Source organism: Sporothrix schenckii (genome assembly GCF_000961545.1).
Source record: "Sporothrix schenckii 1099-18 chromosome Unknown Cont38, whole genome shotgun sequence".
Lineage (NCBI taxonomy): Eukaryota > Fungi > Ascomycota > Sordariomycetes > Ophiostomatales > Ophiostomataceae > Sporothrix > Sporothrix schenckii.
Window position 1 is genome coordinate 241,443 of NW_015971139.1, and position 26,830 is coordinate 268,272.

At 55.4% G+C, this 26,830-nt stretch overlaps 7 protein-coding genes across 7 annotated transcripts; 4 read left to right on the forward strand and 3 right to left on the reverse strand.

Moving 5' to 3' along the window:
* Positions 1-170: 170 nt before the first annotated feature.
* On the reverse strand, positions 171-1,475 carry SPSK_06315 (uncharacterized protein; the record flags this gene model as incomplete). The annotated part of the gene is made up of 2 exons (XM_016733021.1): positions 171-1,000; positions 1,067-1,475. The coding sequence occupies 2 exons, from the start codon at positions 1,473-1,475 to the stop codon at positions 171-173; spliced, it is 1,239 nt and encodes a 412-aa protein (XP_016591794.1).
* Positions 1,476-3,525: 2,050 nt separating this feature from the next.
* SPSK_06244 (uncharacterized protein) lies at positions 3,526-5,055 on the reverse strand (the record flags this gene model as incomplete). Its single annotated transcript, XM_016732950.1, has 1 exon — positions 3,526-5,055. One exon carries the CDS (start codon positions 5,053-5,055, stop codon positions 3,526-3,528), a length of 1,530 nt encoding a protein of 509 aa, XP_016591795.1.
* A 4,070-nt stretch (positions 5,056-9,125) lies between these two features.
* On the forward strand, positions 9,126-10,387 carry SPSK_06332 (uncharacterized protein; the record flags this gene model as incomplete). The annotated part of the gene is made up of 2 exons (XM_016733038.1): positions 9,126-10,021; positions 10,168-10,387. 2 exons carry the CDS (start codon positions 9,126-9,128, stop codon positions 10,385-10,387), a joined length of 1,116 nt encoding a protein of 371 aa, XP_016591796.1.
* A 368-nt stretch (positions 10,388-10,755) lies between these two features.
* Positions 10,756-13,416, reverse strand: SPSK_05941 (ATP-binding protein cassette, subfamily D (ALD), peroxisomal long-chain fatty acid import protein; the record flags this gene model as incomplete). Its single annotated transcript, XM_016732649.1, has 1 exon — positions 10,756-13,416. One exon carries the CDS (start codon positions 13,414-13,416, stop codon positions 10,756-10,758), a length of 2,661 nt encoding a protein of 886 aa, XP_016591797.1.
* A 4,817-nt stretch (positions 13,417-18,233) lies between these two features.
* Positions 18,234-20,060, forward strand: SPSK_06122 (carboxy-terminal domain RNA polymerase II polypeptide A small phosphatase; the record flags this gene model as incomplete). The annotated part of the gene is made up of 2 exons (XM_016732829.1): positions 18,234-19,526; positions 19,599-20,060. The coding sequence occupies 2 exons, from the start codon at positions 18,234-18,236 to the stop codon at positions 20,058-20,060; spliced, it is 1,755 nt and encodes a 584-aa protein (XP_016591798.1).
* Positions 20,061-21,726: 1,666 nt separating this feature from the next.
* Positions 21,727-22,274, forward strand: SPSK_06670 (protein transport protein SEC61 subunit beta; the record flags this gene model as incomplete). The annotated part of the gene is made up of 3 exons (XM_016733371.1): positions 21,727-21,771; positions 21,800-22,109; positions 22,204-22,274. The coding sequence occupies 3 exons, from the start codon at positions 21,727-21,729 to the stop codon at positions 22,272-22,274; spliced, it is 426 nt and encodes a 141-aa protein (XP_016591799.1).
* Positions 22,275-23,623: 1,349 nt separating this feature from the next.
* SPSK_05928 (glucosylltransferase family 28 protein) lies at positions 23,624-26,453 on the forward strand (the record flags this gene model as incomplete). Its single annotated transcript, XM_016732636.1, has 2 exons — positions 23,624-23,687; positions 23,755-26,453. The coding sequence occupies 2 exons, from the start codon at positions 23,624-23,626 to the stop codon at positions 26,451-26,453; spliced, it is 2,763 nt and encodes a 920-aa protein (XP_016591800.1).
* Between the last annotated feature and the right edge of the window lie 377 nt (positions 26,454-26,830).

Consider the following 26,830-nt stretch of genomic DNA (forward strand, 5'->3'; position numbering starts at 1 on the left):
TATTGGCCTGCGAGTTATTAAAAAGACAAATGATTCACCCCGTTTATCATTGCAGTGATGTTTATTTCTTTTTGTTCTCGTGAAAACGTGTTTTTCTTCTAAACCCTACGACAAAACCATGTGCCCTTCATGACTTTGACACCTCACATGCAACAGCAAGCACAGGCCACTTAAGCGAACAGAATCAGCTTGTCCGTCTCAAAGTAGTTTGTGGGCTGGTTGAAGCGCGTGTTCTTGTCCAGCGCGGAGATGGCCTCCACGTCCTTGGCGTCCAGGTCCCAGGCCACGACGTCCAGGTTCTCTGCCAGCCGCGATGCCGTCTGCGTCTTGGGGATGACGGCCAGGCCGCGCTGGGTCGCCCAGCGCAGCAGGATCTGGCCCGCCGACTTCTTGTACTTGGCCGCCAGCTCCTTGATCAGCGGCACCTCGAACAGCGGCGTCAGCGCCTCGGCGTCGGCCATCTTGAACTCCTCAAACGAGGCAGGGCCAAACGACGAGTATGCCGTCACGGCCACACCCTCGCGCTTGGCGAGCTGCAGCAGCCGCGGCTGCACCAGGTACGGGTGGTGCTCAATCTGCAGCGTGGCGGGCGGGATCTTGGCGTAGCGCAGCACGTCGTACAGCAGCTGGCCCTGGAAGTTGGACACGCCGATGCTCTTGGTCAGGCCCTTCTCGACGAGCGACTCCATGGCGGTCCAGGTCTCCTGGATGCTGGCCTTGGAGGTGCGGACCTCGGTGCCGGCGTCGTCGTAGTGCCATCCGGGCGGGTAGCGGACCTCGGGGTCGACCCACTCGAGGGCGAGCGGGAAGTGCACAATGAACAGGTCAAAGTAGTCGATGCCCCAGTCCTTGAGCTGGCGGCGGGTGATGGGCTCGACGCGGTCGCCATCGTGGAACGAGTTCCACAGCTTGGAGACAATGAAAAGGTCCTCACGCTTGACGATGCCCTCCTTGATGGCACGGGCCACACCCTGACCCGACTCGACCTCGTTGCCGTAGTCTGGAGACAGAGAGTAGTGTCAGTGTATGTTCGTCCAGAAAGGCAGTGAGCAGAGCAGCACAGCACCCCCTCGTCGACTCTTCGCCCTTTCGGCCCCCTTCGCCCCCCTTCGCTCCCATCCCCCCGCCTCCCAGCCGTCCCGTCTCAACACAGGGCGTGCATAAGATTGCGCAAGACAAAATCGCACATGGCTGCAGACACGGCACAGGAGGGGTTGTGTGCCGCGAGGCACAATTGGCGGGGTCACCGCGAGTACAAAGCGGGCAAAAGAGCGCGAAGAGACGAGGTAGAGAGCAACACGAACGGCAACAAAAGGACAACAAGACTCACCGCATGCGCCGTCCAAGAGACGGTAGCCGGCCTTGATGGCGTTGTAAACAGTGTCGGCACAGACGGCGTTGTCGACCTTCCACAGGCCGAAGCCGACCTGGGGCATCTCATGGCCGCTGTTGAGCTTGATGGTGGGACCCGACATGGTTGCGGTTGTCTGCTTGTGTTAGAAAAGGCTGGAATGCACACAGAAAGAGATTGTGTGAGGCTGTTTTGTTGGGGACGCGCAAAAGGACGATCTGGGCACACGAAAGGGCAGGACTAACGTTTAAAAATTGCCCGATTGGGATGTGTTGCTAGATGAGGGGTTGAAAGTTGGAGTAACAGAGAATAGAGACGAAAGGAAGAAGAAAAAGAACAGAGGAGAGGGAGAAAGAAGAAGAAAAGAAGCAAAACAATCGGGAAATAAAGTTTATGACAAAGGGGGGATGGTCTGTTTGAGTTATATAAGAAAACGAGAAGCTCCGAAGGAAGGGACAAAGGGGGGTAGCTGTTACGGCGCAACGTGGGATGCGCCTGCTGTGCTGGTCAAACACACACATCCATGTGGTGGGGTGATGGAGACGGCTTCCTCGTTCGGGGTCAAGACCAGTGATGGAAGGTGCGGAACAACACATGCCCTTTCCCAAACACAACGGGCGATGAAGACGGCACGACGGCAAGCAGGCAAACCGGCTGGCAGGGCAGCCGCGACCACCAAGGCTTTTTTGTCCTGTCTTTCTTTCTTTTCTGATCTCCAAGATTCTTGGCCTTTCATGGCACGCTAAACGTCACTTGTCGCCCTCCTACATTGCTTTCGTTTTGTCAAACTATTTCTTCTTCCACTTCAAACCAAAAAGACACATTCTGGGCTGGCCGCAAGAATGGCAGTCCGTGCCGTATACCCCGGCGAGAGCCCCATATCTGGCCCTGTTGGCGCACTTGCTCTCGTTTCTACAGGGAAGGAGCTACCGGAGCTATGACGTGAAGAGGCGAACGGCGGCGCAAAGAAGTCCGGCGGGTCGTTTTTCGGTCATTCACCTTGGGGCAAAAACTTGGTGTCAATTTTGAGTCCCGCTGTCCACTCAGCACTGCAGTTCTATGTTCTCCTGGACGTCACTGTAATTACTCCTTGTACTTGCATAGATAGCTCGACAGGTACTGACAAGACGAAGGCAACTCACCCGCGCGTGAGAATTACTAGATTGGGCGATGCGTACAAGACGTCGAGAAAGGAGCAAGAGGAAGGCGCGACCCGTACTCGGAGCATGTTCGCAGCATATCGTGATCTTCAACTTTGCCTCTTCTGAAGAGCCCACATTTGGGATAAATAGCCCCCCTCTTACAAATACAGGCGCAAGATGCGAAGAACAAACGCCCACATATGACATTTAACAAAAAAACGTCTGGACCGACAACAAGGCCAAGCTTCATCCCAGACTTTCCCTTCCCCTCCCGCGCGCGATGAATTTAGCCTGAATGGTAATTATGGTGGATGCTTTTGTGGGCGACGTTTCTAGCGCAAGATAGTTGTCCTGTGCAGGTACATGTACTAATAAAAAGGCAAGAAAGGCTGTGAAAAATCAATGCCAGTTCGTTTGTCTCTCCAAGCGCGGTTCGTGGATAAATCCTCTTAGTCGCGCCTGCCCCTCTTTCTTGGGAAACCCACACGAAACTCCAAACATCCCGCATCCGACATCCCACTGAGTATCCAAAAGAAGAAAGCCCGCCAAACAGAGGGCCACAATACGATCGCCACGGGAAGCCGTCTCCAAGGAAAGAACGAGAGGAACACACAAAAAAAAAAAAAACCGGGGAGATCTCCAAAAAGGCACCGACGTTCGGCCGGGCCTTCCACTTTAGGCGGAAGGCTCTCGTTGTACCTGGAGACGGAGTTGTCGCGTCTGTTCTTGGCGGACGTTGTTGCCATTTTTGATTCACAGTCCTCGTTGACTTTCTTTGCTTCTTTCTCTCAATTCTTGTTCACCTTGATGATTAAAATCGTATTATATTATTTACATTATCGCGTTTGTTAACAGACCAACTAACACCAATGACGATGGAGGGTATATGAAGCTAAAGAGCAACGACCGTGGACTCGGCCAAACAAGATAACGCCAAAAACAGATGAACGCCAGATATGCCAAAACAAACAAAAAAAAGCGTTATCGAACAGAGTCAGAATTGATCACAGTAACAGTTCCCAGCCAACTGGACTACCTTGTCGACGTCCCGTTAGTGCTTCCTCCACCGACCATGTTCGAGTACCAGCAGCCGCACACGTCCGCCGCGCCACCGTCGGGGACGCTGAAGTCCCCCAGCGAATTGCCGTGGTAGTCGACGCAGTCCGGAATCGCAGGGCCGGCTTGTTGGACCTGGGCGATCTCGACGGCAAAGGGCCACGGTACAAACGCAGAGGTCGAGGCCTCGGTCGGCGCCGGCACGTTTGCAATGGTGGGCGGGAAGGTGGCACGGCGCTGCGTCCAGAGCGTCGCTTGGAGGATGGTCTGGTTGAAATAGCAGGTGGCGGCGCTGGTCTGGTGATCCACGAGATCGCTCGTGGGTACGTACGCGAGGTCCATGGAGAAGTTGAAGACGAGGCGCTCGGAGGGTAGGCCTGTGTCGAGGAGGGTCATGTAGATGCTGGAGAAGGAGGGTGACGCGGACGAGGAGGAAGACGACGAAGAGATGGTGTACGTGGTGATGGTGGACGCGCTGCTGGTGCTGCCGCCGGTGGTGCCGGCAATGATCCATTCCAAGGTGACGGCCGAGGCGTTCTGGGCGGCGGGCGATCCGGACGCCGAGAAGACGTTGTTGGACGACGGCGCGCAGCCAAAGGCAAACCCGTTGGTCGTGCACGCCGTCGAGACATTGGTAAGGGCCACGGTGAACGAGTAGCGCCCGGCAGGGAACTGGTCCGACGGCGTGGCCGGCGTGGCCGGTGGTGATGTCGATGTGCCCGCGCCGTCGCCGTCGCCGCCCTTGCTATCGCCGCCACTGCTGTTGTTGTTGTTGTTGGCCTGCTGGAGCCCAAACTTGAGGCCGACACCGAGACCGACGGCAATCACGGCCAGCAGCAGCAGCGTCAGGATCAGCCGCCACCAGCCGCCTCGCTTTGAAAACCACTGGCGGTCTTGTGCGCGCTTGGGCAGGCCGCGTCCACCTGCGCCGCCCGCCCCGGCCATCTGCTCCTCCAGCTTGCGGTCCGTAATGCCGCTCTCCTCGCTGCTTTCGCTGCAGGCCGGGTTGACGTATGGGTAGTTGGGGCCGTGGTAGGCCTGTGAAAGAGGTCCGACGGGGAGGGTTGGGTGTTGCCGTTGCGAATGTTGCGAATGTTGTGACTGTTGTGAATGTTGTGAATGTTGTGAATGGTAGCTGCGAAGGCTGCCTTGGCTGTGGTAGGAGCCAATGCTGCCGGCCCTATATGCTCTCGGAGTGCGGTTGACGCTTCGACTCGGACTGGAATTGTGGCTCTGGCTGGGGCTGGGGCTGGGACTTTGTGATGAATCTGCCTCCTCATCCGAACCGCTGCCGGCACTGCCTCCGCTGCCACTTTCGGCACCCTCGCCGCCATCGCTGGCCTGCAATGTTGGCAATGCCGTGACAATTCCCGAATGCCGGTTTTGCCGTACTGGGTACATGGCGGCTGACTCGGGCGTTGGCACCACAACCATGTCATCGTCCTCGTGCACAATGGGCAGGGTGCGGACACTCCTCATGGAGGCGCGCCGTCCCGAAGGTGCCATTGTGGAGGATGTCGTCGGCGGGCGGTCACCGTGGGTAGGAGAAGATCAAAAATGGACGACGTAAAGAGGCCGAAAAAGTTGAAAAGAAAAATAGGATTAGAAACGGAGATTGTGCCGCCCTCGGTTTTTCGTCTCCAATTCTTCCCGCGGTCCCCGCGCGCAGTAATGCTCCTTGAAGGGTGGTATGGTGACCTTGCAATTTCTCGTATTGTCGTAAATCCTTTGACTTTGGCAAGCAAGGATAGAGTGTCACAAATGAAAAGAGAAGGCCCCCAAACTGAAAACCAGAAATGTCCACGTCTTTTGGAAATTGTCGCGAGCCCGCTACAGCTATCGATTGTTCCTTAGAAGCGGTGATGAAAGTGCAACAGTAATTGACGATACAGACGACAACAAGATGGACGAGGCGTGGCCTAATGAGTGCGGACAGCTCCTCCTGTCCGTCTTGTCTTGCTCGGCTTGCTCGACGCAATTCCTGCTATGTCTTTCTTTCTGCAATATCATATGTCGTTTGTCGTATGCCGCCTCGGATGGGGATCGGCGTGTGGGTGAGTCGAGGGCGAGAAACGTAAAAGTGAATGCGAATGAGCGGCCGAGACAGGCGAAAGTCGGTTGCCAGAGAGAGAAAATGACGAGAAACGAGCGAAAAGACGATGGGCAGAAGAGCGAACGTATAGAGTATCCGAGGTAGGCACAGAGTTGTGCCCTACGCCGTTGAATGCAGAGATGTAAAACGAATGGCGATAGTTGTACGACATACAACGTAAATGTAGGTCGTAAAATAAAGGTAAAAGAGAGGCAGGCCCTTTGGTCATCATAATAAGAAAGGCGTGATATTGAACGAGGACGAGGCTCTTTTGCAAGCCAGTCAACCCTCACTTGCCAGCGCTCTAACGCCGGCAGACTTTCCACTTTTACGTGGTAAATTAAGGTTTTAAAGGGAGAAAAAAAGAAGAAAAACCGAGGGTAGGCACAGCGAGGAGCCGAGAAAACGAGGGAAACGGAGCGGGCCCAGACCTCTCGGGCAAAGATGGGCAAGAGGGTCAGTGCTTGGAGGAGCTGAGGGGACCGGCCCTGTTTGTGGCCTGGTGGTGTGGTTTGCTGTCTGTTTTTGGACGACCAGGGTGTCGGATCGCGAGGGGACAAGGACAAGGAAGAGGAGAACGAGAGGGGGTCGAGGCAAGGGAGCCTTTGACAGCTCTTTCTGTTCATTTATGAGCTCTTTCGTTTCGACCGTTCAAAGTTTCTTTTACTGGATACCTTTACAGCATCTTTGGGACGCAATTACTCCGTCGGTGGATATATCAATGGGCAAAACCAAGACGGGTCTGAGACCTCGAAATGAAAACGAGAGAGGGAGAAACGCCATGTGCAGTCGGGGTGCGTGTTCCCCTTTCCCTTGCTTTACCTTATGAGGCATTCTGAAGATCAGACTGCATTCATGGTCCACGCCGACTGCCAGGGAGGCAACCAAAGTTGACGAATGGCGATGGGAGAGAGAACGACTGAAAGTATGGTAGATGGATATGACCATTGGAAACAAATACGAAAAGAACGCTCATTGTTGTAAAGTCTTTCGCCAAGCACGGTTGCAGGCGAGAGCGGCTCGCCAAGAGACTACTGACAATAGAGGCACAGGGCCACTTGCACTTTGACAGCAACAGGGCGGAGAGAATCTTACATGCATCGAGATGGTCCAGCTCAGCCGCACGGCACGCCGTGCGACATACGTGTATCGATTGTCCATGTCAACTCCACGATGTGAAAAGAGGGGACAGCCTGCATATGCAGCGCACGGTAGGCGAGTACTTCGTACATCGTAAACGTATCATGCGTTGCCTCTGCAGCTCTTACGGTTAAGCCCAACATTGTACGGAGGCGACCAAAAGGACAAAGTCGCATTGGTGGCCCAAAACGGAAACGAGAACCAGAACTGCCATACGATGGAGTCGCAGTTTTGCTGGATCGGCCACATACCGAGAACCCCGGATGAGACGAGACAAACAGAGAAACACAGAGGTCGAGGACGATCCTTCGGGCCAGGCGGGCGTGTTGGGATAATTCGCGCTCGTTTTGTTCTCTCTGAGTCTCTCCATCTCAATAGCAATATTGGAAATGAGGTCAAAAAATAGTTAAATGAGCTTGTTGGTTAGCGTCCGGCCGGGGACGTCGCGGCGCTAACTTTCCACTGCAACGCAAGGGGGGGGGTTACGTACAGCCAGCAGACCAGTGACAGGCCAGACACCAACCACAGCACGAAATGGGCAAAAGCCCAGCACAACGCGCCAATACAAAAAGGGAAAACGGAATGATTGACTGCTTGTGAGTGGGGGGACTCGGAAGACACAAGAGCCGATGGTTTCTGCCATGGAGGTATCGCAACTCCTTGAGCGCAGCGACCGCCGTATTGCGGGCCAGGAACTTGACATTGTCGGTGTGGACCTCGTGAGTCCAGCTCCCGTCCGACTTTCGTCGACGGTGCAGCTACTGCCGTCCTGGACGGGTGTAGCCGGCTCGCCCGTCTCGTGAACAGCGTATTGGTCTCTGAAAAGAATCGTTGATCTGGTACCTAGTGAGAACTGCAATTGTGGTCAGTATGATGGATTTGAAGTGATTGACGATGGTCTTGGCTTTTTTTTTTCTGGTGCGTATCTGTGTTGTGTGGCAATGAGCCTAGAGTGATGAAAGGGACTGTTGAAAGTAGGTAGAGAACAAGCAAACAAAACGGCACAGGATATTTCATGTGAGGCACTGATACGCCGCACCATTCCGTTGGCAGGTGTTGAGGTGGCTGGACAGGGTATTACACCACATTTTAATATATATTCTCCTTGGTCTTATTGTTCGCGAGTTAAAAAAATACTTATTTGTTTGATATTATTGTTTCCTCGATTTTTGTTGACGTGGTGGATGTTTTGTTCTTATATATTCATCTTATGTTTGAACTTCTATGTAAATCATGTTTAAGTAAAATCATAAATTTCGACAATCTGTTCAATAAAATTGTCTCAGCATCCAAGCAACTGGGATTAAGCTTTTGACATGACGTCTTGACATCAAATACCAACTACGAAGTAAGCACATGACAGCTTCGTCTTTGTTGTAAAAGAGAACACACTGTCGTAGCTCCACAGTGAGTGATAGTTGCAAACGGACCGAGATTCGTCACCGGTTGGCTTGCTCTCGAGGTGAATGTACGTGGCAACCCAGAAGTCGTACCGGTCACCGACAGTGAGACTGGGAACGCAAGGAAAGCCAGGTGGTAAATATATATAATAAGGGAAAGAGTTAAATAGCAAAGATTAACATTTGGTTTAACTTAACGTACATGCGTGATTGAAATAAGTGAACAAAGATGTATGGACTTCTCAAAACGACACTGGACAACATCGTGAGATACGCGGCATCATCTATATACAAAACAATGGACTGATACAAAGAATAAATCGTCAGAACCAATCAACAAACAGGCAAACTCTACCCACACCATCCTTCTTGCGAGCATCACCCCCTTTGGTTTAGTCTTTCCTCGCTTAAAGCTTTACTACACCCTCCCAATTCTCTTTTTATGGTTACACGGATGTTAATCGGCTCCGACGGCACGACTCTGTCCTATTACAGGCAACAGGTCTCGTTATTTATGCCCTTTGTGCCACGGAGGCATCGTATGTCCTCTTGACATCCTTTTGCGTCATTTTAGGCTCAGAGAGCTCCCATGTGATTCCAACTTTCTATTCATCCTTTACTTCTCTTTCGAGTTGTGTCATATGGTGCCTCTTTGTGCTTTTGCCGTTTCCCATTTCTTTCATTCCCCCCGCATCTTCTTTGTTGTTCCCTCAAATTGTCGGTCGCGAAACAGTCTCCATTCTTGCTTGCAGGGAGACTCTGTATCATATTGTCGTTTATTTGTGCTCTCACTTCCGTCCGTTTTGTGTTAAAACACTGCCGCTGCCATCAATATCCCTGGCACGACAGTGCAATACCTGTCTCACAGCCGTTCCCACCGTTTCTCAACCGTATTTGTCCCTATTTGACCCTATTGTCCTTGTACTCTTTTCTTCTCATCCATTATGGAACAGGCCCATCTCAAAACGGAGACGCTACCGGGCTACGAGCAGGTCGTACGAGCATCCTCCGAAACGGATACAATAAGCGGAGACAACGGCGCGGTCCCAGGCTACGAACCGTCAGCCAGAATGTCAGCCTCGACGTCGAAGTCGCCTGTCCTTATCCCGGCCAAGAAGGACAACGCGCCGTATCGCGTGCAGACGTCAATGTTGCTCGATACTGGACCGTCGGACGGCGCTGACGGCACTGGTGGCGCATCTGCTTCGACCGATATCCCGCACACGTTTGTGGCGGACCCAGCCGACATTCTACCGCCGACGGTGCTCGTGCTCGACGGGCAGGTTATTTTCGCCGAGAACGCGCCCGCCGTTGTTCTGTACGAGTCAGGTCTGGGCTTGGCGGGTCTGACGCCGGCCACCAAGCGCGTCGAGCTGGAGAGGTGGGCCTACGATGGGTCGACGCGCGTCCGTAAGCGCGGCTTTTATGTGCTGGGGCACATTAACAAGTTACTGCCGTCCCTGTTCAAGCCCGGCCCGCCCGAATGGTTCATTTACAGCTTGTCGTCGCGGACAGCACCTCTGGGCGTCTTTGGGTGGCGCGAGGGTCTCACCGATGCCTGGGAGGCGCTCCCGGCACGCATCGAGAAACACGAGTTCCACTGGGCCGACGGGGCCAAGGACAAAGTGCTGTTCCGGACGCGGTACAAAAAGGGCGTGTGCACGTGGACGGACGCGGAGCACAAAGAAGTGGCCAAACTATACGAGACGTCGCGGCTGGTGGTGACGGAGCCGCTGCGGCGCGATCTGCGGGACGTGCTGGTGGCGCTCTGGTGCTGCTACGTATGGGAGCAGGCGCTGAACCGGCATGTGCCCGTACCGGTGCCGCGGGGCAAGAACCCGTATAAACCGAGCCGGTTGTTTAACTGAGGGGGAAGACCCAAGCGTGGCCCATCATAGTCGCATATCCGGCTCTCCGGGACATACATCACGGGCCCGCCGAGGTGTATCCCGGCGTGGCATAACACAGCAACTCGCGCACCAACAGTATCGAGGAGGGCCGGTGCCAGGGCCTTGCGGACCAGGACCGCGACCGGCAGATTGACCTGACGCACGCGGCAACGCTCGTCCAGTTGAACCACCATCTTCGATCCGCACGCACGGCGGTACAACGGTGTCTGCCACAGGCCAAGATCAAGCAAACGGAGGACAACCGCGACCGGCGCATGAATCTAACTTTGCCTCCCGCAGCGTTTGACGACTCATGACAGATATGCATGCTAAAGGCGCCACGGTGAGCGCATATTTCATACTGAGGAACGCAATTTCATAGTGTGCACTCTTTCGTGCTACAAAGTCACATACAAGAATGACACGGACACCCATGGGCTGGCACAACAATATACTGCGTTACACAAAGTCCTCGAGATCACCCGCGGCCCAGCGCTTTCTCGACTTACTGTGTCAGTCGTGCACATACAATAACGGTTAATCGGCGACTTTAGTTGTATTTTAGTTCTAATATGTATACCAAGGAAGAAACCAACAATACGAAAGACAAAAACCGTAGATATGGCAATGCAATTGGTGGTTATACAAAATTGGAACAGATAGGAAAGGGTCCGTCGCATCACATCTATGCAGACGCTTGCCCCTGCACCTCGGCATCGTCTGTAGGGACAGACACAATGCTGGGCTCCGTGGTCTCCGTGACAGATGCGACAGAGGCCTCGACACCGGCCTCGGGCGCACGAGCAAGAGCATCTGCCTTTGTCTCCGTCTCCCCTGTCACGTCCGGTGTCCCCTTCTCGGGCGACGCGGACGACTCGAGCGCCGCGACCTCGGTATACGGCGGCGGCGCCAGCGGGGCCTCGCCACCTTCCACCCACACCTGCGCGAGCTCCTTCTCAATCTCGTCCCGCCGCGTCCGCCACTCGGACACCTTGGCCAGGCGCTCGCGCAGCTCCTGCAGCTCGCGCTCCACGTTTTGCTTCTCGCGCTCGGTGCCGATGCGCTCAAAGGACCACTCGTCGCCGCGCTCGCCCATGCCGAGGATCAGGTTGAACGTGTGGTACTTTTTCAGGGAGGCGCGCGTCGAAATGGTAATGAGCGTGATGCCCTTGTCCTTGCACACCTCGTACAGCAGGCCTTCGACGTCGCTGGACACGGCGCTGGTGCCCTCGTCGATGAACACGTACTGTGGCTCGTGGTAGAGGACGCGCGCAATGGCCATGCGCTGCTTCTCGCCGCCGCTGAGCACGTCCTTCCACTCCTTCTTGGTGTCCCAGCCGCCCTCGCGCGCCGGCAGGTAGCCCAGGTGGGCGTCGTCGAGCACGCGCTTGAGGTCGTACTCGTTCTTCCGCTTGTCGCGCATGTCCACCTCGCCGTCCGGGTAGATGACCTGGTCGCGCAGCGTGCCGATGCTGAGGTACGGACGCTGCGGCAAAAACATGATGCCGTCCTCGCCCGTGCTCTTGGGCCGGCTGACCAGGCCACGGTACACGGGCCACAGGCCCGCCACGATGCGGCCGATGGACGTCTTGCCCGCGCCGTTGGGGCCGGACACCAGGAGGTGCTCGCCGCGCCGCACAATGAGCGACAGCGACTCCATGAGCTCCTCGCCGCCCTGGGGCCACAGCGACGGCGCCACGATCGGCACGTTCTCGAGGCGCACGCCGTCAAAGCCTTTCTGCATGGTGCCCTGCACGTCCGACAGCGAGTAGAGCTCGCTGTTGTTGGGGTTGCCGCCGCGCGGGTAGTACGCGTCGGCGTGCACGCGGTGCAGCGTCGAGATGAGCGTGTAGACGCGGCTCGTGTAGCCGGCGAGCTCCGACAGGTCCTTGATCGAGTACATCATGCGGCCACCCGCGTCCGCCAGCGACAGCATCAGCCGGCGGTTGGTGATAAAGTCCTTGGTGCGCGACCGCTCGCGCATGCCTTCGACCGCGCTGCCACTCCCGCTGCCCACGACGCCCTCGAGCAGCTCGGAGGCGCCGCCCAGACCGCCCCAGGCCGGTAGGAACACAGGCAGCGCCGACAGCAGGTAGCCGTAGGCGCTCCAGCTGTACTTGACGATAAAGTCCTCGAGCATGTTGTAGCGGATCTTGAGCATGTAGATGCCCTCCATCCACGTCTTGAGGTCCTTGAATTCGCGGTTGACCGCTTGGCGCTCCATGTCGGCGCCGCCGTAAAAGGCCACCTCCTCGGCGTTGGCAATCAGGCGCGCGTGCAGGCTGCGGAAGTCGCCTTCTTTGCGGCCCTCAATGGCCTTGAGCTTGCCAAAGGGCGGCGACAGCCGGCGCAGGATGCTGGCCGTCAAAAAGTAGTTGCTGACGAGCCCCGTCAGCGCCAGCGGGCCCAGCGACCGGTACAGCTGGTAGTTGAAGATGCACAGGTCGATGAGCGGCTTGCCCAGCGACGAGTACAGACCCGCGGCCGACGCGCAGAAGAGCGTCAGGTCCTGTGTGATGTACTGGTCGGCGCCCTGGCCGACGCCGCCGTCGAGGTTCGAGAGCTTAAAGTAGTTGAGGTTCTCGTTGAGGTACAGATCGTGAATGTAGCGCGTCAGGCGCGTGCGGAAGGCGATGGACACCTTGGACTCGAGAAACTTGATCATGGCGTTGGTGTACGACGCGAAGCCGCCGAGGCCACACCACTTGACCAGCCCGAACAAGAACTGCTTGCCATTGCCGGCAACGAGGTCGCGCACAATCTCACCGTCGAGCCGCGCGACCACAAGCGACAAGTACGTGCGCAGCAACAAGAAGCCGGCATGGCTCACAAGAAGGCCGGCCTCTTTGCTCGTCCAGCGCGGGATCATGATGCTCATCAGACTCAAAAACTGGTGCAAGAAGGCCAGGTTGAGACCTGGCTTGGTCTGCGCACCGGGTACTTGGCCGTCCGCGCCGGGGACGCCCAGCCCCGACACGCGCGGCGGGTTGAGGAAGAGGCGCCGGTGCGCCTCAAAGGTCAGCGGCTTGGTGGTGTGGATGACGACCTTGGATGTGCGGTCGCGATACGGCACGTAGATGGTGCGCGAGCCGTCTTTGTTGTGCAGCCACGAGTTGGTGCGCACGAGCTTGGAGCCCTGCTCGCGCTCCAGCCGCCGCCGGCGCCACCAGCGACGACCGCCCTCGCCGCCGAGGACGATGGAGGCCACGAGGGCCAGCGCGGCCAGCAGGCGTGTCGTGCGGGTGGTGCGTTTGAGCCGTCGCTGCACCATGCCGCCGTACTTTTCGATGAAGGCGGCGATGGCGACCTCGGCGGCCGACCGACGCAGGGTGGACTGCGCCGCCATTGCGTAAATGACGGAGGGAGGCGTCGAGTGATAAATTGGGATCAATCGCCTGTTGGAGTTGGAGGCACGAATCAAGTTCGGCCGGGGCCTGTCAAGATAAGAGACGAACTCAATCGATTGTCGCCCTCGAGATGTCGCGATAATTCCGGAGTCGATCTGATGACGGATGTCCCGATGGGGATCGACGGATGCAGTGATGGCGTTTCGTCGATGAAGACGAACTGGATGTCGAAATTGACAAGAGGATGTGTTGATGGGATTGATGGAGATGGACTCGTCTCGTTGCTATTTTTTGGGGCTTTGGGGCTTTGGGGTTTGCGGCGTTCTCATTCCAAGATCGCCTTGAACGTTTCTGGCCGGAACAGGCATGTGACAGTGCTCTCCGAGGCATGCCGCTCTTTCCTGTTTCTTGCGCCTTTGGTGCCTTTTGGCTCTGGGGAAGGAGCTCGGGACAAAGCACGCGGACTGTGGAGTTTTGTGGGTCTCTTTCTTCAGTGGCAGAGTGGCACGGGCATGCTGTAGTAAACCAAGAGGCCAATTCTGCACGGCAAAGAGGTCAACGTCATTGCTGCGCACCTGACTGGCGGCAGACTCAGCGCCACAGGGAGAAGCCATAGCAATCAACCAAGACTTTCAGGGCTTCTACGGCGTAAAATGCCCCAAGTTGCCGACATTTACACCTGTCAACGATTCTTTGGAAGGCGATGATCGTTAACCAACAACTTCACAAATGCAGCCCTGTGATTAGGACGTGAAACCTGTATGGCTACAATGCTACCCTTGAAGCCCGAACGTGCCTCTCCACGCCATGGTTGAAAAGACATACAAACAGCAGCACGGAGGGACGCTGCACGATACAAGGACCAGCTACGGATATACCAAGACCCGCTATTCCGGCTGGTGGCCATGGTCATGTCCGATAGAGATCGCGGCCACTCGTCTGGCCGTTGGCTTGCCGCCGTGGACCCGTTCCGAATAGGTGCAGGCGGCTGGGAGAAGAGCCTATGCCGTAGATGGACATGGACCGGGGAATGAGCGGACGAGTCACATCAACCGGGATAAACACGCTGGAATAAGGGGTATGAGTAGAAAGGTAGACCTTCAACCGGCTTCCTGCATCTAGTCATGATTGTCAACTCAGGCAGCAGTACATTGCATGAATGTGCTGGAGGCGGGCGCGTACGTCGTCGGCTAACTCTGTGTCGTCTGTGTTTCTAGTAAAGCAAGTAGGCTAGTGAGCGTCTTTACCTCTCTCGCGTTCTCACCAACCGCCGCCCATCATTGTGATTGCGGTTGTCACCTTTTGGGCTGGCGGCAAGCTCAAGCGCTCTGGGCCAATCAGAGGCCTGCGTCTGATGCTCTCCCCGCTCCGTCCTCTAGACTAAGACTTTGGAAGCGGTCGTGGTCTGATGGTAAGGAGGCAAGAAAAGCGTGGGAGATTTATTTTTAGCACATAGCTTTCTCCTCAACTCACTTCACCTCTTTTTGCGTTGGATCACAGCATGGACGCAGCTGCAGTCGCTGATCGGGGGCTCACCACCCATACCATGCTCCGCTCCCATGCTCTGCTACGACTCTCATGCGGATGGCACGGAACCAGGTGGTTGATCAGAGTCAAAAGAAAACACGCAGACACACTACTTGCGGGGAGTAGCCGTGGCCACACCAATGTTTGGCCCAGGCATGTTGCAGTCATTGCAGGCGCTATGCCTTTTTGCACTCTGACTTTCTGGCTGTGAACTGTGACTATGTACCAAGCTGGAACATTTATGCGCCCAGCATGGAAGCGCTTCGTAGCCACGCGCCCGAGTCTAGAACGAGTCAAGGCAGCCCTTTCGCTCTTGGCTCCTGGCGGGCGGGCGGGCTGGCCACTCCGCGTGCGTGGCACCTGCTGCAGGGGACCAATGGACGGCGGCTTGCCGCCTGCGCAGCGCTAATCTGTGTACCAATTCACTGTTCCTCCCAGTCTCTACTGTGTTCTTTGCCCTCCCTCTTCCCCACACAGATGCCGACTTAGAGGTGGTCCACGCCGGCCTATTGGCGCAGAACGACGAGGTTTCTCGAATGCCGAATTCACACCTGGCACTCTGAGCTTGCACGTTCACAACCAGAGAGTGCACACTCGACGAACAGAACGCGGGAATATGGGGCGTGCTGGCACGGTGGAAGAGGTTCCTGGCTCATGCTTTCTGGTACCCGTTCACTACAGCCCCACTTTGAGAGGACTGCGGAGCGCCATTGGCCGATGTTTCACGGCCGCTATTTGCTAGACCCGCTTTTTAAAATGCGTTGTTATGAGGTACATGAATGCAAACTCAAAACGTACGGACATTCAAGTACCGCGCTAATCATATGTGGGGAGTTTTCGCACAAGGTTGCAGGGATTCGGACCTTTCTTCCCCAACCAAGAAAGAAGAAGCAAGCGCTGTGTGATTTGACCGCCTAGATGTGCCAGTCTTACTGGTGGCCCAGTGAACACCGTGCTGAACAATACTGGTTGCGCGCTGTAAATCACAGCGTAATACGACACCACCCACGAACAGCACCCAAGCTGCCGCTAAAATTATCCAAGATCCGCGCGTGGCGTTGTGTTCTTTCCCGCTCTGCGTCTCTTTGTGCTTCAGCATTTCTTATTCCAGCACAACTCTCCACCCTGGCAAATCAAAAGGGGAAACTGCTGCCCTGTGCCCGCTCCCCTGCCACCATCGATGTCCACCCCAGAGCAAAGCCCTTGCCATTTCTCTGTCGACACTCTGAATGGAGTTGTCGTACCTTGGGGGTCGTTCTTGCCCAAGTTGCCATTTCTTAATTTCATTCCCCTCCGCACATTTTCCTCTTTCGACGTTTCCATTTGGCTTCGTCTCTTCGGGACATTTTCTTCACAACCAACCCCTTTTTTCTCGACTCCATTCGCCCATTGTTGAAAACGCGCCGCTACGGCCTTATTGCTTTGGGCATTGTTTTCTTATTCGCCCTGGCGCCGGCACTACTAGCTGTATTCTCTGTTATCCTGCAAGCCTGCCTACGAAAGCCTCCACTAATACGCCCCCAAACCGCTGCCGCATCTACAACATACTCAGTACAAAATAATTACTATCCAATCCGCTGCTCACTCTTCAGCACACAGACCACCCAACTAAACCGGGAGCGCCAGCCTCTCCTCCTCGCTCTTCTTCTTTCGGCTTTGCACTGTGATTCCCTCCTACGGTGTAATTTCTGGTCCCCCCCCAGTCCTGTTCCCGTCGCGCTCTCAACTCGAGGAAAGAAGAAAATCCACCCAAACCCCAAGCGATATTATCTTCTTACCTTTCGCCAGATCCGCGTCGTCGCGTTCCTCTTCTCTTCACCATACCTCCTACTTTTCGTACTCTCTCGCCATCCCTCTCCGCAAATCAACCACGTCGCCAAATCGATATCTGCGGACCCCAGATCTACTCCTCATACATACACAGCATCGTTCGCCTTGCGTATTTCCTTACTCGGCCTTCCTCGACCACCGCCTCGTTCTCGACCGTCGACCCTCGGTTTCTCTCCGATCGACACATTTGCAGTGTGCTGTCGGTGCTATCTCGCCCCGAATTGCCCTTGCCTCGGGCCGCCCAATCCGCGCATTAGGGGCTCTCAAAGCGAACAACAACACGACAAAGGGATATATCACACTCAATCCGACTGAGAGACACGGGTGAGTGAAATCGCAGTGCCGCGAACGTCGAGCTTGCTTGCTGCGGCCCAGCCTTGAATTCTGCTCGTCTTTCCCTTTAACCTTTCTCCCCTTTTCGCCGCGTGCGATAGCTTGCTTTGTCTGCCGCATCCTGCCTCGTCTCTTTCTCGCCGCCTTCCCTTGCCTCGTCTCGATCCTCCACTGTCCGCCAGCCGCTATTTATCCTCTCCCGCGCTCCCTTTCCTCACCTGCTCCCTGCCCATCTTGTCTATTTTCAGCCTCCCGGGGTCCTCTCTTTTTGTCCATCGTCTGTCTCGCCTTTCCCCATCCTCATCCGCCGCTGTCCTGGTAGCCTTCCTCTTTCGCTGGCATCTTTTGTGCGCATCTTTCGTCACCCTCTCCTATACTTGCTGCGGTCCCTGTGCAGATTGCAGATTCGCCCGCCTGCGGCGTAGCTGCCGCTCGTGTTACACCCCGTGTGGTTCTTTCGCACGTTTGACACGCACCGACGAGAGACAGCTGTCGCATGCGACCCTCCATACTTTTCACCCATCCCAAACCAATATCCCCTTTGCAACATTCCCGGCCTGCAGCCTGCCGCCGACTGCTTTCGCCTGCTTCAAAACACGCCTGGTACCTCACCCATAACACTATCAACTCTCTTCACGACACTGCTCTCCACACTCCGTATTGCCCGTCTACAAAATCTCCAGCACAGGAAACAGTTCGGAGACAGGCTTGCCTTCTTCAATTCTCAACCCACCCGCCGTCCGCTGTCTCCGCCTCAGAGCTTCTTATTTGATCTGTTTTATCCTTTTCTCTTCGTTTCCCTCTTTGCCTCTTTCTAAAGCTACACGCACTAAAGCCTACACGCATTGCCTTGTGTTTCGCTTCGCGTCTCTGAACAAGGCTGGCGCACATGGCCATTGTCCCCCCACCCCCTTTCCTCAGCCAGCACGCCTCCTCTTTTCCCATTCCGTTACCACATATGTCGCCTACGAATGAAAAACGACCGCTACGAACAAAATAAGCAGCGAAACTAGCCACTGACGCCTGAAAAGGAACAAATCCCCCGCAGGCACTTTTTCTATCTCCCAATCCCACCTGGCTGACCTATCCGGCTTTGTTGGGCTCTGTTTTCCTCTTTTAGAAGACCATGTCTCGCGATACACTGTCGCAGACGCCGCACCAGCCCGTGGCCGAAGTTTCCAACGAAAAGGCATCGTACGCCCTAGACGAAGGCAGCGGCAGTAGCGCTACTAACGCAAACGGCCCTGCGGCCACGAAAAAGGGCCGCGCGCTCCTCCACGTCCCATCTCGAACGTCCTCACAGAAAAACCAGCCCTCCCCGACATCCACAGGTCTCAGCGGCGCCACTGCAAGCGACTCGCGCGACAGCATCGGCCGCCAATCTCGAGAATCGAAGAACAGTTTCCTAGCTCGCCATCGCAACGGTAGCGTATCCAGCAAACACTCGGGTGTCGTCACCGGCCCCACGAACACACCCGGCAACTCACAACCCAGCTCGCCCGCCGTGGCAACAAACGCCCACCAGAAGCGGAAGAAGGGGGGCGGCGGCTTCTTGGCAATCTTCGGCTGCTGCACCGTCCCCGAAGATGCCAACGCCCTCGACGTCGACGACCAACCTCTTCCTGCCAACAAACTAAAGGACATTCCCCCACGCCCTGCTACCGCCAGCCGTAGGACGGCCACACCCAACGACGAGATCAGCGCTGCAGGCCGCGTCGCTCTCAACGAGAAGGACGAGCACCGCCAAGAGGCATTTGCGGACGAGCCACTTCTCCAGACACGGCAGCCCGAGCCTCAGTACATGCCCTCGGGCGCGCAGCAAGGTTCCACATCAGGAGTTGCATCGTTATCCAAGGAGAAACGGAGCTCAGGGGCAACTACGGTGCAAGACCAAGCGTCATCCACCGCGGCGTCAACAGCCGTTGCAGGCACATCTACCCTTGGCGACTCCGACTCAAAACGCGCGTCTCTGACCGGTGCCACCGGCGGTGGAAGTATAGCAGGTGCCCCTATCGTCACCGTCGAGCCGCCCAGCCACCAGGCTACGGCTGACGAGACGCACAACGCAGAGGAGAGCGTTGCAGCAGGAACACCGGCCCACAACGACGGCAACGTGGCAGGGGGGCACGGTAGTGACGACGATGTTGAGATGCAAGACGCAGGTGTTGCCACATCATCCGCTCGGAATGCACAGGTCCTGACACAGGTGCCCGAAGTGCTCCCCAACGTACCACCACCACCTCCTGGCCCGGCGCCGACGGGCGCTCTGCCGCAGGTCGACAACCACAACGCAAACATTGCCGAACTGATTGAGCAGCACCGCCAGAAGGCCCTTCTGCCACCTATTGAGCCACACCTCAAGGGACGGAAATGCTTGGTTCTGGATCTCGATGAGACGCTGGTGCACAGTTCATTCAAGGTAAGCACAGCCGTAGGGCAATCGTACTGCGAAGCCTAAGCATCGCCAAACATGTAGCTGACATTCTCCTAGATTCTTCACCAGGCCGACTTCACGATACCCGTGGAGATTGAGGGCAACTATCACAATATCTACGTGATTAAGCGGCCCGGTGTTGACCAGTTTATGAAGCGTGTCGGCGAGCTGTACGAGGTGGTTGTGTTCACGGCTTCTGTCTCTAAGTACGGCAACCCTCTGCTCGACCAGCTGGACATCCACAACGTCGTGCATCACCGCCTGTTCCGTGAGAGCTGCTTCAACCATCAGGGCAACTATGTCAAGGATCTGTCTATGATTGGTCGCGACCTCAAGGACACCATTATTATTGACAACTCACCCACATCCTACATCTTCCACCCGCAACACGCTGTTCCGATTAGCAGTTGGTTCTCGGATGCCCACGACAACGAGCTGCTCGACCTTATTCCCGTTCTCGAGGACCTGGCTGGCCCAACCGTCCAGGACGTCAGCCTTGTCCTCGATGTCACTCTTTGAAACGAATACGAACCGCCATGGCAAATTTGACATATCCCTTTCCTTTGTTCACCTTAACCACGCAATCTCTCCTTTTTCACTCTTCCGGATACCATTGCGCGCTCTCCTCTATACATATCGCTTCGTTTATCCCAACGTACTCTTTTTGGTTTTGCTTTGGCGACAGCGTCGTTGAGCGACCCGGCGGTTGAAATTTTCGCATCTATAGAAACTACAAAGCCACTTTGACATACGAAAAAGGAACAAACAATCCAGATCACACACGAACATACGAGCACAGCAAGCACAAGTCAACCATACATACCCGACATCTTCCTTCCGGTTTGCCGCTTCCCACCTTACCATCTCTAGAAGAGACAGGAACTTTATGGGGAAGAAACGAGGACGAGCATAGCGAAGAGACACTGACGCGCCTTTGAGTGCGTGTTTTACCTGATGCCGGCTTGTTTTATAGCAGTGTTCTTTTTCGTCTCATTACCATTATTGGTCGTTGTCGACAAAGTTCTTAATACTATAGCGAACGGCGTTCAAACTACATTTTTTTTCTTTTTTCCTCCCGTTTACAGTTTTTTTACTTCCTTTTGTTGTCGCCTTGTTCGTTCTGGGTCTGGAGCCTTGCATGCAACTCGTCCGCTTTCTTGGTGTGCTGTTTGTCGCTTTCTTTCTGATGTGCTTTGATATTTTTCATCTCTTATCTACTCATCTTAGTCCTCTTTTTTCTATAAACAACAAAGCCTGTTCATTTTCTTGGCCTCTTTTCATTCCCAACATTGCAGCTGCTGCGCCCTGCACGTTTTCTGTCTGCGGCTTGCTGTGGACACAAACCTATTGAACATAGTGACGTCCGGATGCAAAGCAAACCAAACCTCATTGAAGTGGTCGATGGTGACAGAAAGATGGTGCAATACTTCGGGAGCTGGTTTTAGCGGTCGTGTATCGTCTAGTTCCGAATCACAACTTGGTTATCAATAGGAACTTTTCACAAATTTATGCTCGAAGCGTCTGCCACATGCCGTCAATGGCCTACTGTGATAATGTTGCCGCGTTGTGTCGAGCTCGGCCATTAACGAGCGATAGTAATTACTGTTTTGTAATTCGTAAAGCCACTACTAATGCGCAGTAGCTTCAAAGATGTAATTAGGTATTCCTTTAGCTGCTTGTCGGTCATTCTAGCCCAATCCGGGACCCGGACAAACGTTCATGCGCCAAGTAATTGCCAGCAACTACCAGTGCAATTCGGTGAAGGATGGCCCGCCTCTGAGCGACTAGCGTTCTGGAAACAGCCTCCTAGCGGGTACGGGACACTCTTTCTGGGGAGCACAGGGGCCAAGACAGGCTGGGAAAGAAGCTCTCTTTCGCTCTTCCCTCTGCCAACCCCTGGCAGGTGTGGTAGTCGTGGCCTCAATTCGCCAGACAGCAAACCGCAAACCGACGCGAACTTTCGTCTCTTTCTTCCTCTTCCCCTTTTACCACTTCTTGCGATTTCGAGATCAGCAATTCAACCACCCCATTCTCATTCAGTCGTCTCTTTTTTGTTTTCTGTTCTTCTTTTTTTTTCGGACTCTTCTTTTCTCTCCTTCGACACTCTCCTTTTGTACTTGATTTTCATCTTTCGATTCTTTCGACTCGCTTCTTTCCCCTTTTTTTCTTTCGTCCATCCATCATCATGGTATGTCGCGCGCGTCGTTGTTGCTCCTCCATTCAATTGCTCGTGCGCACACAATCTAATCCGTCTCTAGTCCTCCCCTCGTGCTGCGTCTCCCACCCCGGCAGGCGCCGCCTCCGGTGCTAGCATCAACCGCGCCTCGTCGTCCTCGCCGCCGCCGCCGCCGGGCGGTGCGCGCACGCAGATCCGCCGCCGCGCCGCGGCCGACCAGAAGGAGAAGGTTGCCAACTCCCGGCCCACCAGCACGCGGGCGGCCGGTGCCGGTGGCAGCAGCAGCACGATGCTGCGGCTCTACACGGACGAGTCGCCCGGCCTCAAGGTCGATCCCGTCGTTGTGCTGGTGCTCTCGCTTGTCTTCATCTTCTCTGTGGTGGCCCTACACAGTAAGCCACCCCCTTGTTCTTCCATATCTGCTTCTCACAGTAGCCCTCTAACGCACCTCTCAGTCATTGCGAAGATCACGCGGCGGTTCTCCAGCTAAGCGCCATGTCGACAACCCAGCAACGATGGAGGAAAGCAGCACGCGACTCCAACCAACCGAGAAATGATACGAAAGCCCCTCAAAATCTTTATACACCCTACCCCCACAACTACTTTTAAACTACTACGACAGCATATCTTCTTCGTCAATCGCAATTGCACATGTAGTATACTGCTACCAACCCGACCGAAGTGGAGAGAACACCTGCAGCTCGGCTACCTCGTCGACTAGATAGAATATTGGAAATTTGTTGGAGCAACATATCCCTGCAGCGGAATGCTCTGATTTCCAACTGTCTTTTTGTTATTTGGCATGCGCCCTGCACTCTACCTCTTTGGCCGGTAACTCGTGGCACGAAAGGAACAAAAGAACGATGGAAATGGCCCTTTGCATGAGAGGGCTGAGCGAGTGGAGGAGAGCGCTGGAAATGGTCCTATTTGAAAACCTATACTTTATTCACTGTACCTGATATTATATTGTCTTTTATGCTACTTCGTTTATGTACGTTGGTAATGGAAATGGGACCTGTCCTCGTTTTGCTTTGCCTCTCACAGGTGGCTCATGAAAGTTTGAAAGGTGGCATTCACAAAGAAAACACTCATGGTTGGTTCGTCAAGGGAGATAAAAACGCATCTTTCATTGAAGGAGTTGTCCGTGTAAAAAATCCCAAGTTTGCAACGCGACGATTGCCATGCGTTTGCCAAATTTGTCATTGTAATTACTCCTCTTACCCGCACTTGCCTGTAAAATGCGTCCACTGCACGTGCACCTTCCGTTGCGTATCTTGGAGCATTTGCTCCTTCTCGTTTCGCGTCAAGTAGGCCTCCAGCCACACCAAATCGTAACGAATAGACCAAGTCATTCTCCTCGTTGTTAAATGGTGGCGACAGAATCGGCGATCCAAGGCCTCTGAGTGTTGCCTTTCGACCCAAAATATCGATGCCATGCCTCCATCTGCCCCAAAGGCCCAACGTCTTCTCCGGTTTTGGCCCCAGGCTAGGCCCGTTCCCCTTGCTTGTGTGCCGATCTTTGCCCACTCCAGGCCGCCCAAATAGCCAAAGCCCACCTCACACCACATTCGTCATCGGTTTTGACACACATCGTTCAAATGTCCTCCCATTCGTCTCATTTGTTTTGCCTCTCTGTTGTCTGCCAAGAAAAAAAAGCAATGACGACGACAACTATGACGACCCAAACATGCAGGCGGCCTTTATGCGAGCGCATTGGTTTAAGACCAACGTCGTTCAGCACCCGGCAAACTGACTGACAGCATCTTATTACATTGTTGTGCATACGACGACTTATTGCTATTTACCTGAACCAAGGTGTGCATCTAGACATCGCCTACATATAGACGACAAGTCAAGCTCATTGAAAGGTTGAACGAAAAGGCGGCGTATATCCCCTATCACCATCATGTCTGTCCAGCACCTGAAGCTGTCGTCGCACTCGGGCTTCGAGGCCGATGCCACCGTCACGGGTAATTGCTCCTCGCTGTTTTTGCAGACAGGATTCGTGGGTGACAACGGTTACTAACATGTCTGCAGATGATGGCCGAGTCGACATTGCTATCGACGAAACCGACCCGGGCAAGCTCGCTGCCTTGCTGGTATCCAAGCCCCTGCCAGCCTCGTCCTCGTCCTCGTCAGTCGATGCAGGCGGCACAAGTGACCCGAAACTAGCGCGACTCAACATCGTCATCCAAGTCGTCGGCTCACGTGGTGATGTCCAGCCGTTTGTCGCTCTCGGCCACGTCCTGCGGCGTACCTATGGTCACCGTGTACGTCTAGTGACGCACTCGGTCTTCAAGGAGTTTGTCGAGGCTCCCGAAAGGGATAGAGATGGCGATGGTGGCCGACTCGAGTTCTTTGACATTGGCGGCGGCGACCCGGCCGAACTCATGTCGTTTATGGTGCAGAACGGAAAGACGGGACAGAAAGAGAACGATGATGGAGGCGGAGGTCAAAGCCACGGCGACAAAGGCGACAACGATGACGACAAAGACGGCGGCGGCGGCGGGCTCATCCCTCCCATGGAGTCGTACACCAACGGCGAGATCGCTGGGCGCCGTCGATTTATTGAGGCCGTGTTGCACGGCTGTTGGCGATCGATGGCCGACGACCAGGGCAATGCCAGCGATGGCAAGGTCAACAACAACGGTGGTAACGAGCACGGCACAACGGATGTGCCGTTTGTGGCCGACGCCATCATTGCCAACCCGCCCAGTTTTGCGCACATCCATATTGCCGAGAGTCTCGGTGTGCCGCTGCACATCATGTTCACCATGCCATGGACACCAACACGATCGTTTCCACACCCACTGGCCAACCTCAAGTGCATTTCGTCCGCATCGTCTTTCCCGTCCACAGATGTCTCCTCGTCTGTGTACGGATTTGCCTCGTTTCTCTCCTATACGATTGTCGAATGCCTGACGTGGCAAGGCCTTGGCGACATTATAAACCGCTTCCGCTCACGAAATCTCGGCCTCGAACCTTTGTCGCCGCTCCTGGCAGTGGCGCCATTTCACCAGGGCGGCCTGATGGGCCGGCTACAGGTACCAACGACCTACTGTTGGTCACCGTCTCTGCTGCCGAAGCCACCAGACTGGGGTGCAGAGATTACAGTGGCCGGCTACTTCTTTTCAGCTGCCACGTCTGGCGGAGGATATACACCCCAGCCTGAGCTTGCGGCATTCCTAGCTGCTGGTAAACCGCCCATTTACATTGGCTTCGGCTCGATCGTGGTGGACGACCCGGTCGGTCTGACAAAAACAATTGTCGATGCCGTTGGCCGACTCAAAGGCGCACGGGCCATTGTGTCCAAGGGCTGGGGTGGTCTGGGGGAAGGCGATGCATACAAAGGCAGGTCGAAAGACATTTTTTTCTTGGAGAGTGACTGTCCACACGAGTGGCTGTTCCCGCGAATGGCCTGTGTGGTGCATCATGGTGGCGCCGGAACAACGGCTGCCGGCCTGCGGTTTGGTGTGCCGTCCGTCGTTGTTCCCTTCTTTGGCGACCAGCCGTTCTGGGGCTCGCTGGTGGCTCAAGCTGGCGCAGGACCGGATCCTGTTCCCTTCTCACGGTTGACAGCCGAACGGCTGGCTGCGGCCATTGAACTGGCATTGCGCCCGACGACCAAGACGAAGGCGGCTGCACTGGGCGACAAGATCCGGGACGACAAGGACGGCGGCGGAGCCGTGATTGGCGCCCAGTCGTTCCACAAGCACCTAAGCAGACCCCAGATCCATTGCCAGATTCTGCCCGACCGCTTGGCCGTGTGGCAGTACCGAAACAAGACGAAAAAGACAACCGTGGGCATGAGCGCCTTGGCGGCAGCCATTCTTGTTCACGAAAACAAGCTGGCGTACTCGGATCTAGCGCTGTTCCGCGCACAAGAGTACCATATTCATACGGGTGACCAGCCGTGGGAGCCCATTACGGGTGCCGGGTCAGCCATCCTGGGTGATCTGAGCAGCATTGCCATGGCCGTGGCCGATTTCCCTCAGGAACTGTTTCGCAAGGCGAAGAAGGCAAGCAATGATGGCGGAGACAAGGGGGCTGGGACGACTGACGGCGGGACCACCACTGTGAAAGTGGACACGCCGTCGGCGACCGTCACGCTTGACACGGCCGTGCAAGCCGGCCAGAGCATCGGCCGCATTGTGTCGACAGGCCTGCAAACGCCGCTGCACTTTTGCCTCGGCCTCGCCCGTGGCTTCCACAATGCGCCGCGTCTCTACCACGACGACACGGTCCGGGCGCTGCCGGGAGTCGGCACGGCCGGCGATGATGGTGGAAGAGGCGGCGCCGAGCCGGCGGTAGACGGCCTTGGCGGCGGCATACGCGCGGCCAGCAAGGCTTTTGGCCTTGGTTTGTATGATGGCGTCACGGGCCTCGTGACGCAGCCGCTGCAGGGCGCCGAACAAAGTGGCGGCAAAGGGTTTGTCAAGGGTTTTGCCAAGGGCATTGGTGGTGTCGTGTTCAAGCCGGCTGCAGGCGCATGGTCGGTGCCGGCGTACACGATGCAGGGCGTGCAAGCGGAAGTGCAAAAGCTGACGGGCGGCGTGGGTCTCGGTGTCGGGCCCAGCAAAAAGGAGATGCAGGCACGGCGGATGGCGGCACGCATGCGGCAGAGCGAGGCGGAGTGGCAAGAGGCCAGTGTGGGCGACAATCTCGGTGCCGAATCACAAGCGGTACTGGAGCGGTGGACGAAGGCAGAGGCTGGCGGTGGCGACCGGCTGGACTGATCACGCCCTACGCTACATTCGTTCATGACCGTTTAGGTTACTTTTGAACAATCTTGGCCATCGTTAGGCACGATCCGGCCATGCAGCCGAAGGACGCCGATAGTTTGGACAACTGGCCTACGTTGCCCAGAATTGTTCCCTCCGCGGATCGTTTGCATTTGGCGTGCACTTTATGATATCATTAATCCGGCATGATAGCAGTTCTGCGTTATTTTCGATTTTGCTATTTCAAGTATCGCCTGTCTGTCAAATCTTTTTTATTTAAAATATAACAACATAACAGCGTTTAGTGTCTACATGATGTTGTTTCGCGATATGTTGTTGTTGACCTGGGTTTGGCTTAGATTCCAGAGCCTAGCAGTACGGTGGATCAAACC